Source organism: Thalassophryne amazonica, chromosome 21 (assembly GCF_902500255.1).
Source record: "Thalassophryne amazonica chromosome 21, fThaAma1.1, whole genome shotgun sequence".
NCBI lineage: Eukaryota > Metazoa > Chordata > Actinopteri > Batrachoidiformes > Batrachoididae > Thalassophryne > Thalassophryne amazonica.
The window spans coordinates 36535250-36552709 of record NC_047123.1 but is presented as its reverse complement, the minus strand read 5'-3'; the positions used below and the strand labels follow the sequence as shown (position 1 = coordinate 36552709).

Sequence of the window (17460 nt, the reverse complement as noted above, 5' to 3'; positions counted from 1 at the left end):
CTGACCAGTTCTACTAAATGTTAGCATAGCTGAACCAGTAAAACAGGCACATTTGGTGCCCATGAGTAATGTACAGTCTGTACATGTAAGAAGGTGAACATCAGCGACTTTCAGACCCCCAACAAAGAAATCATGAAGAACTGTCAAGCTTGAATCAGCAAGTCCAGCTTTCCCAAAATGGCAAGTCCTTCAAGCTGTGATAGGACTCCACAGCTGGTGTTCCTTATCCTCAGTGTAAAGGACTGAGGGGGCGGAGTGGCCCAAGAGAAGCTGGTGTTTTCTTCACCACACGATCCTGAAGTCCTGAGGTACCCAACCACAACTTAATGTCTTCCCAAATAGAGAAATCTGTGCAAGAAATATCCCAAAATATTGACACAATGACCTACGGAGATTTAAAAAGGAGATGAGATCCCAACATTTTGCGCACCATTAGTAGAGTTGCGCTCGGGTGCTGGCAAACCGCTTCAATTTTTATAGACCAGGTTATAACAAAATTCAACTCAACTTTAAAGCTTTTTTTTTTATTATTCTTTTCAGCAATGTTGAATGCTTTATTTTGTAATTTGAGGAACAAACAAAAGAAAAATGTACAGTATCAAACGGGCGGCATTTCTTTTACAGAATACATGACAGGAGCAGTTTTTAAAATTTCACCCAAGAAGACAGAGGAGCAAAGACCAAAACACACATATGTACATGTGAAGACACTCTGACCCCAAACTACGAGTCAACCACGTGTTTACCGTTTCATTAGTGGAGAATCCCGTCAAACTATATCCAGAACCATGCATCTTAATTCACAACGTTCTATGCCTGCACAGTATTATGAACTATTTATTAACCGTCAACATGACAAAGTCCGTCCTGCCACGGACAGAGATGGCCTCCCTGACTGATTTTCATTGCTAAACCTTACCGAGATCTATCACAGCCTAGCGAGAAAGTCTGAAGTACGGATCCTAGCAGCTAATGTCAACAATTTGGAAGACAAAGTAAAGGTTTCTACTGACTACTGCAAAGCACGGTGTAACAGCACTGCTCTTCTCGACTGCAGAGAATGAAGGCCAGAGTTTTGGAGGCAACCGTGGTCTTTGTATTGACTGAAGGCAGCTGAGGCTCTCCTCACCACAGGGACGTCTGGTAGTTAAACTTGATCTTCAGGAGATACTTCATTTTGACCTGTGCTACGTCATACACGATGTACCTGGAGGAGCAAGTTAAGGAAAACCGAGGTCACCCACAGCAACCTGGAAAAAGTAATACTTTCATGTCTGAAGTACTAAAACTCTTGAACCAGGAGGTGAACTGTCAAAGGATACTCGTTGTACAGTAGACTTGTATCATCAATGTTAGTATGGACTCCTTTCCCCAGAGGTACTTGCACCCCTTCTAAAGTGCCGGCATCACTTGGATCAGGGGCAGTCCGACCCAAACCTACAAACACACAAAAATACACACATTTAATGCATGAGACAAAATTAAGAAATGCACCTTAGGAACCAAATACCCTGTGCTGTTTTCCTGCACAATACGAAACATCTTCAAGAAAAAATCCATTTCAGTTCGCTGAACCAGAAATATGTGGTGTTTCTCACCTTTCACGCTGTGTTTGCCTTTTGGTAATTTGGTAATGTGGGACGCCTTCTTTAATTCGTGCCTGTAACGATGAGGAAGGTGCACGTGAATTTTCATTATGAAATGCACGTCAAAGTTTCTCCATTATGGAAATAGAAGATATCTCGATGTTTACTCAACAGCAACTGGACTTATTCAGTTCATACGTATACTGAAGGAGACACCAAGATGATGCACAATAAACAAATACATATACAGAAACATATACAGTAGTGTTCAGAATAATAGTCGTGCTATGTGACTAAAAAGATTAATCCAGGTTTTGAGTATATTTCTTATTGTTACATGGGAAACAAGGTACCAGTAGATTCAGTAGATTCTCACAAATCCAACAAGACCACGCATTCATGATATGCACACTCTTAAGGCTATGAAATTGGGATATTAGTAAAAAAAAGTAGAAAAGGGGCTTTTCACAATAATAGTAGTGTGGCATTCAGTCAGTGAGTTTGTCAATTTTGTGGAACAAACAGGTGTGAATCAGGTGTCCCCCTATTTAAGGATGAAGCCAGCACCTGTTGAACATGCTTTTCTCTTTGAAAGCCTGAGGAAAATGGGACGTTCAAGACATTGGTCAGAAGAACAGCGTAGTTTGATTAAAAAGTTGATTGGAGAGGGGAAAACTTATACGCAGGTGCAAAAAATTATAGGCTGTTCATCTACAATGATCTCCAATGCTTTAAAATGGACAAAAAAACCAGAGACGCGTGGAAGAAAACGGAAAACCATCAAAATGTATAGAAGAATAACCAGAATGGCAAAGGCTCACCCACTGATCAGCTCCAGGATGATCAAAGACAGTCTGGAGTTACCTGTAAGTGCTGTGACAGTTAGAAGACACCTGTGTGAAGCTAATTTATTTGCAAGAATCCCCCGCAAAGTCCCTCTGTTAAATAAAAGACATGTGCAGAAGAGGTTACAATTTGCCAAAGAACACATCAACTGGCCTAAAGAGAAATGGAGGAATATTATGTGGACTGATGAGAGTAAAATTGTTCTTTTTGGGTCCAAGGGCTGCAGACAGTTTGTGAGACGACCCCCAAACTCTGAATTCAAGCCACAGTTCACAGTGAAGACAGTGAAGCATGGTGGTGCAAGCATCATGATATGGGCATGTTTCTCCTACTATGGTGTTGGGCCTATATATCGCATACCAGGTATCATGGATCAGTTTGGATATGTCAAAATACTTGAAGAGGTCATGTTGCCTTATGCTGAAGAGGACATACCCTTGAAATGGGTGTTTCAACAACACAATGACCCCAAGCACACTAGTAAACCAGCAAAATCTTGGTTCCAAACCAACAAAATTAATGCCTCACAGATGTGAAGAAATCATGAAAAACTGTGGTTATACAACTAAATACTAGTTTAGTGATTCACAGGACTGTTAAGAAAGCAGTTTGAACATAATAGTTTTGAGTTTGTAGCGTCAACAGCAGATGCTACTATTATTGTGAACCCCCCCTTTTCTACTTTTTTTTTTTACTAATAGCCCAATTTCACAGCCTTAAGAGTGTGCATATCATGAATGCTTGGTCTTGTTGGATTTGTGAGAATCTACTGAATCGACTGGTACCTTGTTCCCATGTAACAATAAGAAATATACTCAAAACCTGGATTAATCTTTTAAGTCACATAGCACTATTATTATTCTGAACACTACTGTACTCCAAGTATTTAAGATGCAACCTGTTTTTGTACTTTAAATATAGAGGGGCAGTTTGCCATGCCCCCTATGTGAAGAAACCTGGAGCAGGAGTATTTTGTCAAATATGGTGCCAAAACCATGGCAACCAAGAACAATTTTTCACTCACATGTTGCCGAGGGCCACCTCAGCCAATAGGATGAGGCCGACAGGGTCTGACTGAGAGGTGTGGCAGTAGTTGGCGCTTTTGGACACCATGTCAGCAAAATAAACACCTTTGCCAAACATGTAGCCAGTCTGAAGATAAAAACACATGAAAATAAAGTGCCGTAAATGACTCAACATAAAGAAGTCCATTAAAAAAAAGTCATCAAATCTCATCAAAATGGATTCCAGCAAACACGACTCACCACTGGGGCCTCTGGGGGGGCAATGCGGAGACCCTGAGACAGGATACCAGCGTAGTTGGTGGTACGCGACCCGTGCCACAGGAGCTGGCGATTGTGTAGCTCCTCGAACGGTCGGTAACGCTGGTGTTCTCCTTCACGAACAATTTTAAAGATCTAAAAGAAAAGTCAACGACCACAGAAGAAAACCCAGATCAACAATAAACTGCAGACTTTATACAAGCATCAAAAAATGGTTGCTTTTCCAAACTTACGTCTTGCACTTCCAGCGTGTACGTGTTGTGCGTAGCAGCGTGAGTATTCTTAACGTACTGCAAAATGACCTCTGCCTCATCTGTGGTTTTGTCAACAACCTGCAAGACACAGACATCACAGAAAAATGACATCTATGATTTTTGTCAAATAATATTTTAGATCATTATTCAAGTGGGGAAAAAAAACAATTTTTCTGAGCATTTTCTGCTCAGAGAAATTATTTTTACAACATCCAGGAATGTCAAAATGGTTTAAACTTGATTTAATCTCAGCAAAATAAAGAAAACAATCTGGGTTTTTAAACATGTTTACACAGTAAGCGAGTCTTCTTTAATGTAGCTTTAGTGATTTAAGAGTTTAACCAAGTTAAACCAGGTATGTTAACTGTTTGGCTAACCTGCTTAAAAAAAAAAAAAAAAACTTTTTTTTTTTACTGGATTTCAGATGATTAAATTAGACAATTTAATATCTTCATCAGCAGGAATGTGAATCTGTCTTTTTTTTTTTTTTTTACTGGATTTCAGATGATTAAATTAGACAATTTAATATCTTCATCAGCAGGAATGTGAATCTGTCTTTTTTTTTTTTTTTTTACTGGATTTCAGATGATTAAATTAGACAATTTAATATCTTCATCAGCAGGAATGTGAATCTGTCTTTCAGCAGAGGAACAAGTGATGACTGATTATTTTAAGTATTTTCAAAACACTTTACCAAGAAATAATAATAATTTTAAAAAGCTCCACATTTATTGAGAAATTAATATGATCACTTGTATCACAAAATCTGTCAAATACAACCTGAATCTATGACATAAAATCACCCAACTGGAAACTGTTCTTACTTTAGAAGTTAGTCCTCACCGCAATCTGGGTCTTGAGTTTCTCATAGTTGATGTCGATGGGATCGTGCTCATTGTCCTGGGCTCCGCCTCTCAACAGGCTGTAAGCTACTTCAATGTCCAACAGGTTGTCCAGCATCTCCACTTTGGCCTAGACGATGCAGGTTATGACATCCACTGTGAAATCCTTCACTGGCCTGACAGCGGACAGAGCATGCAGCGTGTGAATCCTCACCTGAATGTAATCCAGACTGTTAAGCAGCGGCGGTTTCTTCATGCCGAAGTCATGAGGTATCAGCGTGTAGAAGCGATTAGAGAGATCAACAATCTGAGCTTCAGGGACGCAGTCTGACACGGCCTACGAAGGCGTAAAAATCTGTCAGATGACCGATAAGTTGGAGCCTCTTAGAACTCCATCACAATTAATTTACAGAAAGTCATATACATGAAGAGGACACAGAAAAACAAAGATTAAAAGTGAAACGGTCTTAGAGGTGGTGCAATTTATTTATTTTTAATTCCTGACCTGCTGCACTTCAGTGAGGATTGTATAGGCACTCTGGATCTGTCTCTTACTCAGCTTTCCAAGAGGCATCTTCTGGAGATCAATCTATGGACCAGAGACCAGACACACACACACACACACCTGTTCATTATAATAATGATATAAAAATGCAGCATGATATATAATCTTATATTCCTACCCTGTTTTCAGAGTATTTTACAGCTGCTACTATTTTTGTAACTGCACAATCAATGTGCTGTTGTTTCTGTGTGTGTTTCTTATCTATTTCTGAAATGTTGCCAAACATTTTCATCATCTGTCCAACAAAGACATCAAAGAATATTATAATCAAAACAAAAAACTCTGGAGTGTTCTTCCTCTCTTTAAGTATACCTCAAACTCCACCATAGCTTTCTTCATACTCTCCACATCAAAGATCATCTTGATAAGACCCTGCACGGGTTTTGCCAGCTTGGACTTGGTGCCAGCAGAGGCTGTCAGCTTCTTCACTGCTTCTTCATCCTGCCGAACAACACAAACTCAACCATGAAATAAACTGAGCCTGGAAGGCAAACACAGAGCACCTGTTTGCGTAGTTTTTAGCTTGTGCACCTGCCCATAGTCGATCTCCAGGGGATAGAACTTGTTGGGATATTTGATGAAGTTGGAGGAGTCCCAGTTGTTGCCAGTCTTCTCCTTGTAAACACCCAGGAAATTGTCCATGGCGGAATTCTTGTCATGAAACTTGTCCAGCTTGTCACCACCAATGGTGGTCCCGACTCTGCCCCAGGACCGAAACACCCAGTACCTACAGAGGAGCGGTGCGAGCATGTTTACGGTAACCATGGTGTCACATCACCTCACAGCATCCAGCTTCAAAATGGAAACTCTAAATTTGGTCTCAAAAATTGAATCAACTATAATCACAGAGGATGAAAGAACCCAAAGCGTTATAGTTGTGGTTTGAATCTGGAGGTGCTACAGTCAAATCATACGTTAGAAACTCTGTAACGTCTTTTGCGGCTCGTGAATTAATGAGGTGCTTATCTGATGTTCCACCGGATATCCATCACTGCCCTTGAATAACCTGACAGCACAATAACAAGAACTGAAAATGACTGCTCATCAGATCAGCACTTCTTCAAAAGTCTTATTCATGAATAAATTTAGAACCACCACAAACCGTTTATGCACATCGTCCTCCAGCAGCTGCAGTTTATAGTAGGAGTTTGTTCCTCTTATGATGTCCACCAGGCCCAGTGTGGCACTGTACATCTTCCCATTCTGCTCCAGGACGTGTGCACTGTTTTCCAGACCTAAAGACATCGAAATGATTGCGTGCACTGTGCTTAAGATTACTCTCAGATTTGCCAGAATAAGATCATTTTATTCCTGCCTGAAGCTGGATCCACAGCAGCTCCTCCTTTGACTGTGAGCTTCATCTTCTTTGCTTTGGCTGCACCTGTAAAAGAGGTGATGAAACACTCTCACAAGTTCTCTGAAGAAAATCCTGCAAAAAGCAGGAACAGCAGTGACATCTACAGCACATGAAACAAGGTCTTTACCTTCTTCCTCCTTCACCCTGCCTGAGCTCTTGGAGGCCACTGCTCCAGATTTAGAGGCCACCGATGGAACGCTGGACTCCAGTTTGACCTCTGCCCCCCAAGGTGAGACTGCATGCAGGGAGACCAGTTCCTGGAGAGCTTTGCCTGATGATTTAAGGTCTGTAAGAAAATCTTCAGCCACCACACGCACACCAGCATCTCGCACTTCCTCCATTTTCTTATTCATCTTCTCCACATCCTCTGCAAAAACATGAGTCACAAATGAAACATTAAACACTGGGAAGAGCACGCTGCCCTAATTATGAAGATGTTTTACATTTTAATATTAATTCAATAACCGGCTGCTGTCGCAGACCCACATCCTAAAGTATTTTAAGTCCTGGTTGGATGACTCACTCTTGGTGCTGATGCAGAGAGATGCCTTATTGGCTGTGCCGGTGATCTTTCCACCCAGTTCCTCGACTGCTGCTTTGATTTCATCTTTGTTTTTGGACAGCTTTCCCACCGTCAACACTTTCATCCCAGTAAGAGGTTTGTCTGCTCCACAAAAACACAAAGTCAGCTTCAGTAACAACACAACAAAGATGTAATAGTCTGATGTTTTATACATTACAACTATAACAGTATTCATTTAAAAAAAACACACACACACACACACACACACACCATTTTTACTGTGGAATAATATTCCAAATCTCACAGATTCCTGCTGGGATTCCAGAGTCTGACAGAGTACATCAAAGAAACGGACAAACACACTGATAATAGTTCCAGAGGTTTATTTTTCACTGACCGGCAGGAACCTCTGGCAGCGGTTCCAGGGGGGCACTGGACGCACTCGCTGTCGGCTCGGCTTTGACTGCCGTCACAGTTTGAGCAGGAACATCCTTCGGGAACAGCCGATCCTGTCGCTTGAATTTGAATTTTTTCAGGAATGGAACTTCATGAAATTCCTGAAAAGACAAGTCATAATTTGAGTAGATGTAAGAAATCCGGTTTCTTAATGCAAGCACAGATTTTTGTTGCTTAATTAATTATCCCGCAGAATTGCCTGCCACCTACTGGATGGATTATGTATTTATGAGCAGGTGAGAGAAACAAACAGAACCTTCACAGAACTGTACTAAACCAGAGAAGTGTTATTTTTTTGATTGTTTCACAGCTGTTATGTAGAAAAACAAATAACATGGCCACTTTTTTCTTTTTTTTATGAACGTATCCAAACCAGACACGTCTTCCTTCTGTCTCTGAACATCTGTGTGGTTTTAAACTTACATGCCACTTGAAATGAGCTTGTTAGTTTCTTTCATTTCTAAAGTCAAGGGTTGGTCCCCCTCAGGCCACTGCTGCTTATTACCAACCAACAAGAAATTTTCAAAACAACAAAGGCACCTTTAGGGTCATTATTTGGTATTGAGATGAATGCAGTCATACTACGCGGACTCATGCAGGCCTACACCCCTACAGAACCCTGTGAAATAGTGAGGCAGTCTGTGGTTTCAGTCTCCTTACCTTAGGTGTGACCCAGTCTGCTCGCAGGGGTGTCTTGGTTTTAAATACACATTTTGTCCAGGCTGAGATGTCCCCTGTGCAGTAATAAGCGTCCCCCTTGAACACCAGCTGGCCCTGGCACTCCATACACGGCTTGAGAGCTCCAAAGGCCATGCCATCGGCCAGACTGTCAACTACCTGTTAATCAAAGGCAAACATCAGGATTGAAAAGAACCAGATCGACATTTACAAACTCAGAAACTCTAAAAATGATGCCTTCTCACGTTGGACTCTCCAGACGGAACATCTTGATTATTTGCAATCAGCAGCTCCTTCATATCGTTGATTGAACAAGACTTTCTCAGTTTGTCCTTGATTCCCCATATCAGCTGGCTTTGGCTCTGCAGGAACACTTTTATTGAACAAACTTCAACCATTCATCCCTAAAACACAAATTAGAAACAAAAATACCTTCAGCTGCTCTTCCAGCTTTTTCTGCTCAGCTTCTTCCTCCTTCTTTTGTTTCTTTGATACTCCATCAACCTGGTCGCCTTTCCGCTTCCTGTCAAAGCAAACAAAAGTTCAGGATGGATCTCTTCCAAACTTTTTGTTTTTGTCTTCTCTCGTAAATGAGGACAAAAGGCACCCAAGACACCAAACAAGATCATAAACAAGTCTGCATCTGACACCTTTAGTCATTAAGTCGATTCATTAAGTCTCCATCAGATAATTGACACCCACAGCTACAAGCTGGGACACGACTCCATGTTCCCAGGGGTCAGCACTAATAACATTCACCCTGCCCCAACGCCAACAAAAATTTAATCTGGTACCCATGAGATTATCTCAGGTAACTGGTCAGGCACACTTTAGATAATGACCAGACATCAATCTCTGGACTGCAGAAACAAGTGACATCAAAAAGGGACAAAGGGAATTCTATAAAACAGGAAGAAGTACTGATGGATTCATTAATGTGAGGAGAAACGGAAGACTATCATCCGGATTTCTGTCAAAGAATCTGATTTTACCGGTGAGTAATTTTACTGCATTTATATTATAGAAGATGAGTATTAAAAAAAAGATTTGAAATCAACTCCAACGTTAAAGCCATTGTAAGTTGGATCTTTTGTTTCCCTTTAGGACATCGTTAGAAAACAACCACGCACAGATGAACGTGTCCGCACTCCACCAAATTGGAAACTTCTCCCATTCGTTGTCTTCTTTCTGGAACTCAAATTCCACTCCACCTGTCAACTTGGTGGGTTCTCCTAATGTGGCCTACATGGTTGTTGAGATCGTCATCGCCTTTCTGTCCACGAGTGGCAACCTGCTGGTCTGCATTGCTGTGGGTCTCAACCGCAAGTTGCGTACAGTTACCAACTACTTCCTGGTGTCACTTGCAGTAGCCGACATCTGCATGGGCTTGATCGCCATTCCTTTTGCCATCCTGACCGACCTCGGCATGCCTCGCCACAACTTCCACCTGTGTCTGCTCATGCTAAGTGTTTTGTTAATGTTTGCACAGAGTTCCATCTTTAGCCTGTTAGCAGTGGCTGTTGAGCGTTATATAGCAATCTTCATGCCTTTCCGCCATCAGGTACTGATGATGCCTCGCAATGCCATGATCATGATCCTCGCCATGTGGCTGCTGGCCGTACTCATCGGCCTGGTGCCGCTGATGGGCTGGCACCAGGCTCCACCACAATCAGGCTACTGTTTCTTTGTCTTAGTAGTGGACATGACCTACATTGTCTATTTCATCTTCTTTACTTGCTTGTTGGTGCCCCTGGTGATCATGTACATCATCTACGCTCGAATTCTTGCCACCGTCAAGCAGCAGGTGCGACGCATTGCATCTGAACATGCTGGTGGAGAGGAGGGCCAATTGAGGGCTGCGGCAAGTATGCGCCAGGAGATCAAGACAGCTACTTCTCTTTTCTTGGTTCTTTTCATCTTTACAGTCTGCTGGGTCCCACTGGACACCATCAACTGCTTCCTGCTGCTCTGCCCGCAGTGCTACGTGCCGCTAGAGCTGCTGCTCACGACCATCATCCTGTCACATGCCAACTCGGCTGTCAACCCCTTCCTGTATGCCTTCACAATGACAGCTTTCAGAGACACCTTCAGGACCATGTTTTTATGCCGTAGGAGAGTCAGACACAAAAAGAGCTCCCAGTGGGCGTTCCGGTGAGAAGTGAAAGGAAACAGCGACCATGCAAAACACCCAACAGTCCTCAGCAGTTAACATCGGTAAACGCCTGAAAGCTACCAACAGAATTCAGACATTTCAGTTGACTTCTGCTGATATCCCCCAACGAAAAACTTCACTTAAAAAAAACAACAAAACAAAACAGTTTTTTTCCCCCCACCTTAAAGGCTCATTTAATTATTGTAATGATTAAAGTGGAATCTTCTTCTCAGTGAACATGTATGAGCCCCATGTAAACATTTCAACATGTTTGCTTGCATCACTGGAGCACACTTCTGACGGGACGAAACAGCCCGTCCTCATAGAACGGATCGTATTACAGAAGCATCGTCAGGGAAAAGCCTCGACTATTTTCTCATCTTTGTGATCCTCTTTCATTGTTGTTATCCTATCACGTCCCTTCCCATTTGTCTAAACAACATCTTTAAATACTTTTCACCATCAATCACAAACCAAAGTGCTGCATGGCAACATTTTCATTTGCACTTGTCTCTTAGCAGGACGACTTCAAAAGCAGCGAATGGATTTGAACGTAACCTGTTGAGAAGGTCGATAATGTTCTGGAAAATATAAGTGAGTGAATTTTGGAGGTGATCCAGAATATCTGCTGGTACTGAAATCCAGAAGAACACTGGGCTTATAGCAACATTTAATGCAAAATGTTGTGAGAGAATGTTGATGAAATTTGGGGAGCAGATGGATAATGCTCTAAAAAGGGGAAAAAAAAAAAAATTATATATTTTTTTAAATCTGAAGCATATTCATGTGACCTTGGCAGAGGTATGTGCTCTCTGAGTGCCATGTATTTTTTTTCATTAAAAAAAGAAAGAAAATTAAATGAGTGGAGGATTAACCAATCATCAACAACAACAAAAAAAAGTCATTTCCTTTGTCAACCAGTTATCGGTTTCCAAACTTCATTGCAGAGTATTTGCATTGTTTTTCTCACCCTTCAGATTTGACAGCAGGAAGCCTCTTTTTCAGGTCCTGCTGGTCTTCGGCCCGTAATGTGTTGAATCCCTTCAGCTGGGCAGCACTGTATTCGGGCTTAAACATCAGTTCCTCCCTGTTACTCACAAAACAGGCCGTGTGGTACCAGCGGTCTATCAGGCCCAGCTGGGGCTTCTCTGGATCCACAGCTTTCTTGGACACGCGGATCTGATCCTGGAGGGCAGATCAGAACCATGTTAGCATTTCAGGATAAATTACTTCAGAGATTATTTTTACATTTAGATTTAAGAGTAAGTTTGTAATTTTACCTTAAACAGGTGATGGAGTTCTGTAATTGTGAGTATAAATTATTGTTTTTGCAAATAAAGTTGATATTCACCTTTTCGATTTTCTGTGCACAGCCTTTGCACGTGCTGCGGTTTGATTTGGCGTATTCCACTGCAAACTCGTTCAGTGTTTTCTCCCCTTTAGCTCCACCTTTTTGACCTTTTCCTAAATTAAAAATTAAGAAATTTTGAATGTTAAGCAATGAATTTTCACTCATTATTTGGAATGCAGAAGCAATATTATATAGATTAATTTCAAAGTTTTCACTGCTAAAAATGGACAACACAACAAATAATTCAAAAGATATTTTATAAAGAAAGCAGAAGTGCAGCTGTACTGCAGTCACACCAGGAAAACTTAACTCAACTCTTGAGTACAGTTTATTTTATTTATAACAGAAAAAACTGCAAAGACACTACAACTGCACACATTCCAACATTTTCACAAGTCGACCACTAATCCAAGTGCTGACCTGCTACAGAGCCGCCACTTTCAATGGCCTTTTTCACCTTCTCCTGGTCCTCCCAGCGGAGATCAGAAAATCCAGCAATATCAGCGGTGGACTGGGCTGCTGCTCGCAGCCAGAAGCAAGAGAAGTGGTGCCAGTGTGGCACCTTCCCATCAAACATTGGTGACTAAAAGATGAACAAAATAAATGCAGCAATGGGCACAGTGGGTTTACAGTAAAGCACTTGTGTCAGCAGTAGGGATGGGTATTGATAAGATTTTATTGATATCAATGCCATTATCGATTCTGCTTATCAATCCGATTCCTTATCGATTCCCTTATGATACCTCTTGTGAATTTTGTACTAAAAGTAGGCTTTACAGGATTTCTATGTATTTCTTTACGTCTTAAAGTACACTCAACAAAAATATAAACGCAACACTTTTGGTTTTGCTCCCATTTTGTATGAGATGAACTCAAAGATCTAAAACTTTTTCCACATACACAATATCACCATTTCTCTCAAATATTGTTCACAAACCAGTCTAAATCTGTGATAGTGAGCACTTCTCCTTTGCTGAGATAATCCATCCCACCTCACAGGTGTGCCATATCCTAGATGCTGATTAGACACCATGATTAGTGCACAGGTGTGCCTTAGACTGCCCACAATAAAAGGCCACTCTGAAAGGTGCAGTTTTATCACACAGCACAATGCCACAGATGTCGCAAGATTTGAGGAAGCGTGCAATTGGCATGCTGACACGTGTAACCAGACCACGTGTAACCACACCAGCCCAGGACCTCCACATCCAGCATGTTCACCTCCAAGATCGTCTGAGACCAGCCACTCGGACAGCTGCTGGAACAATCGGTTTGCATAACCAAAGAAATTTTGCACAAACTGTCAGAAACCGTCTCAGGGAAGCTCATCTGCATGCTCGTCATCCTCATCGGGGTCTCGACCTGACTCCAGTTCGTCGTCGTAACCGACTTGAGTGGGCAAATGCTCACATTCGCTGGTGTTTGGCACGTTGGAGAGGTGTTCTCTTCACGGATGATGCGAAGGAGATGTGTTGCACTGCATGAGGCAAATGGTGGTCACACCAGATACTGACTGGTATCCCCCCCCCAATAAAACAAAACTGCACCTTTCAGAGTGGCCTTTTATTGTGGGCAGTCTAAGGCACACCTGTGCACTAATCATGGTGTCTAATCAGCATCCTGATATGGCACACCTGTGAGGTGGGATGGATTATCTCAGCAAAGGAGAAGTGCTCACTATCACAGATTTAGACTGGTTTGTGAACAATATTTGAGGGAAATGGTGATATTGTGTATGTGGAAAAAGTTTTAGATCTTTGAGTTCATCTCATACAAAATTGGAGCAAAACCAAAAGTGTTGCGTTTATATTTTTGTTGAGTATAAATAAATATGAAATTGGTCACTGTATCCTTGATCTCTGGACATAAATAAAAACAAACAAAATGGTATTTCATTTTGAAGTTATTAATTCCGACTGGCTTCTATCATTCTAACTTGACTCGGCAGACAGCCGCACAGCGTTTGGAGCTGTGTGAACACAACGGAGGACGATTCTCGTTTCTTTCTCCCAACAAGACAGGAGTCCCAGTTAGTAACTTTAATCTGCACAAAAGTGACTCACGATTTCACATATTCAGGGATGAAAGTGAAAAACAAAAAAAGCTGAATCCCAAAATTACCCCCCAACACCACCTGCACGAAAATGTTTGAATTCTAGAAGCTCTGAAATGCAATCTGGGACTATTCCAGACAATAAACTGCAGTGAGTGCAGCATCCATTTAGTGAGAAAAAAACCTTTCCTTATTCAAATTCATTCCAGTAGTATTCTGCTCTTACCAGGATGTAGCCGTTTTCTAGTTTGGCAGATAGTTCTGGAGGAAATCACTGAAGAAATTAACACATTGAAAATATGGTTTGACCGAAACAAACTGTCATTAAACTTAAATAAGACAGGGATGAAATGGAGGTGGAAGAGTCACTAGGTGTTCACAGGAAACATTTATTTCTGTATGTATGTATTTATTTATTGATGTATGTTCATTGTTAGTTGGTTTTGTATTTTCTGTTGTGTTTTTATTCAGGTTCTTTTTGTCTCTTTCTCTAAAATTGCATATAATCATTAGATTAGTTATTATTACTATTATTGTTGTGCTTGCTATTATTAATATATAAACAAAAATAAATTTAAAAAATTTTACAATTTGTAATACATTTGACTCTTTTATGACAACAAATGCTTGACAGCTGCAACTGCTTAATGCTAACTTAACATTGAAAATGCCATAGACATGCTAACATGTTAGCATCAGTCCCGTTTTTAAGTTATAAAATACATCTATCAACTGTTTCAGAAGACCATAACAGGTCGGTTTAACATAAAAAAGGTAAATAATACTCACAGCCATATGCTCTTTAGGGTTTTAGCGGGGGAAAGCGAAAGAAAAAAATTAATCAACGAAGCAATGATCAAAGCACTGCTTCGACCTGCGAATCACTGCTTGGATTGGTTCAAGGTTCAAAGCAAAGCCGCGCTGCAGAAAAGTTGATTACAGACCCACTGCAGGGTCTGTAATCAATGTAGAGAAATTATAATTTTCCTGACAAACACCCCCCAAAAACAACGGCCACTCTGAAGGACCGATAAGGGAATCGTTAAGTAAAAAGGTTATTGATGTCGGTGGATCGAATCATTTCTTAACGATACCCGAAAGGAACTGGTTCTCGATACCCATCCCTAGTCAGCAGTCATGCAAATGCAATCAAAATCAATGTCCAGGTATCGGTTTGTTAACTAAACGAGGTTCATAGTCAGCATTTTCTGCAGGATGATGCTGCTATCACCTGACTGAACCTTAATCTCTAAAACCCAACATTCAGACAGAAACCTCTACTATACTGCACACCTGTGAATTACATGCAACCCAGCTACAGTCTAAAAAAACAGAAGGGTAAAGCTTTAAAGCTTGTGCAAAAAATAAATAAATAAATAAAAAATAAAAAAAAAAAAAAAAAATATGGCACCCTGAGCCTGTCTGGAGGGGGTTTCTGCACTTTTTACCATTAACACTGTTGTCGTTTTATGAGACATACTCAGAGTTATTTCAGCATTTTGTGACATATGGCACAGACTCCTGCTCAGTCTGATAGAAACCACTGAGCTGGTCTGTGCTCCCTCTGTGGGACACGCCCCCACACAAACTACAGGAGAAAGATGGAAAAACTGTTCTCGTTCACAGTTGACTTGACGGTTAGATCAGTCCCCTTGTCATTTGATGAATTTTGATGCTCAAATGCAATGTACAATTTAATACAACATATTTACCTTTCCTGCATGGTATGCAGTTTATTTTCACTTCTAATTTTTATAATATAAGCTGCTGTGATGTCTTGGCATTTTATGATGTTTTGGCAGTTATTCAAGAACATTGCAATGCAAGTTTGGATAGTTTTAGGTGGATTTTGTTTTGTATTTTTTGCAATGAAATAGCAGGAACAAGTGAAAATTGCAAAAATAGATGTGATCATTATCATTTTCCTATAATGCATCAAAAATTAAAGCGAAGTTGTTTTACGTTTATCTCTTAAACAGACAAATTCTAGTTCACACAGAACCAGCCATGATAGCAATGGCTATTCTCTTGCCGCGTTATCCAGTTTGGGATAGATCGGAGATAACAGAACTGAGATTTTATGAATAACAACGCGTCACACATCAGAGTGATGTGAAGTTTTGTTGTTGTGATGATTCTCAGTTGTTGCAGCAACTTTAGAGCAACTTCAGCACCTGACTGCAGGTGCCTTAAGGTTTTAATGTCAAGTCGTGGCAGAGGAAATCGTAATAAATTTGTAATGGACAATTAGTAAGTCACACTCATCTTCAACCGCTTCGTCCAATCCCAGCAGTCAGAGTGTGAGGCGGGGTACACCCAGGACAGGACGCCAGTCTGTCACAGGGCCACAAACAGACAAACAAACACATTCACACCCACGGACAATTTAAAGATTCCAATCCGCCTAACCCGCATGTCTTTGGATGTGGGAGGAAACCGGAGCATCTGGAGGAAACCCACGCAAACACGGGGAGAACATGCAAACTCCACACAGAAAGGCCACAGGTGGGAATTGAACCCATGACCTTCTCGCTGTGAGACAATAGTGGTAACCACTAATCCACCGTGCTGCCCGACAATCAGTAAGTAAAACATGAAATGACATGACGTCAGCAGAAGTCAAATGTGATTATGAACCAACAACTTCCTTTGATCTTTGATGATGGAGGGGGCTTAGCACACAACAGGTCCTTCTCATTTACAGGATTAGAAGTATTTTTAGTTAGTCTATTTAATATTTGTTTGGAAGACATCTGAGGACCTACATTAGCTTGCTAAAACTATGGGTTCTCATAATATGACCCCTTTAAGTTGATATTTACTTACAGACATTTGGAGGCAATTTCATGAATCTAAAATCTGTAAATTTAATCTCTGTGGGAATCCGTCCCAATCATGATTCTGTTCTAATTTACCAAGTCATATGATTGTCTCCCCAAATGTGATTTTATTTAAAACTTAAGCTAATTTTCATATTTCTGACCATTTTATTTTGTGGACATTTTTTATATTTCTATTTATGCATGAGGTGTGCTTTTTTTTATGTACTACTGCACTCTTTTTAATCACACTAATAAATGAATTATGAATTAATTCTGATCAATGGATCCTCAGCGCCCAACACGTGCAGAGGCTCTTTGTGAAAACAAAGGCCCAAACCAGCTGATCTGAAACTTTAAATAAGGTACATGTGTAGAGTCCACACAAACTGTTTAGTAATCCCACGGAATGAGTAAAGGAGGTTAATCCCTCTGCAGATAGCTAGCTAGCAGGTTTAGCAGCTACATTACCTGCACCATGATAGCCATCCGCAGCGAGTCTTTAGCGATGTTATCTTTACACTTCTTACACGACGCGCGGCTGCTTTTCGCGTATTCCGCCCTGTAAAGTTTATCTTCTTGAGAGTCAGCCATGATTCTGCAACAATAATGTCAAACCAAAGAAAAGCGACACGGAGGAAAACTTTATCCGAACAACCAGAGCAGAGAGCGCAGAAGCCCGCGCACGTGTCCCT

The 17460-nt window shown here is 41.0% G+C and overlaps 1 protein-coding gene across 2 annotated transcripts; it reads right to left on the bottom strand.

The window, feature by feature from the left end:
• Positions 1 to 572: 572 nt before the first annotated feature.
• Positions 573 to 17460, bottom strand: parp1 (poly (ADP-ribose) polymerase 1). 2 transcript variants are annotated; one of them, XM_034162289.1, is made up of 23 exons: positions 17237 to 17460; positions 12314 to 12476; positions 11894 to 12006; positions 11513 to 11727; positions 8823 to 8913; positions 8636 to 8752; positions 8373 to 8549; positions 7654 to 7813; positions 7257 to 7397; positions 6861 to 7100; positions 6692 to 6757; positions 6479 to 6611; positions 5908 to 6103; positions 5689 to 5817; positions 5317 to 5400; positions 5026 to 5148; positions 4813 to 4941; positions 3949 to 4047; positions 3698 to 3850; positions 3457 to 3584; positions 1599 to 1660; positions 1323 to 1437; positions 573 to 1207 (listed from the first exon to the last, which is right to left on the bottom strand). In XM_034162289.1, the coding sequence occupies exons 1-23, from the start codon at positions 17357 to 17359 to the stop codon at positions 1126 to 1128; spliced, it is 3039 nt and encodes a 1012-aa protein (XP_034018180.1). In that variant the 5' UTR covers positions 17360 to 17460; the 3' UTR covers positions 573 to 1125. The 2 variants fall into 2 exon arrangements, with proteins under 2 accessions (XP_034018180.1, XP_034018181.1); XM_034162290.1 differs by having other exon boundaries at positions 6882 to 7100.

Coding starts and splice junctions, on each gene's coding strand:
- parp1 (XM_034162289.1), bottom strand. CDS start 17,359: ATGGCTGACTCTCAAGAAGATAAACTTTACAGGGCGGAATACGCGAAA. Junction 7,398..7,653: donor GCTGCCAGAGGTTCCTGCCG/GTCAGTGAAAAA, acceptor TTTGTGGAGCAG/ACAAACCTCTTACTGGGATG. Junction 5,401..5,688: donor AAGCTATGGTGGAGTTTGAG/GTATACTTAAAG, acceptor TCTGGTCCATAG/ATTGATCTCCAGAAGATGCC.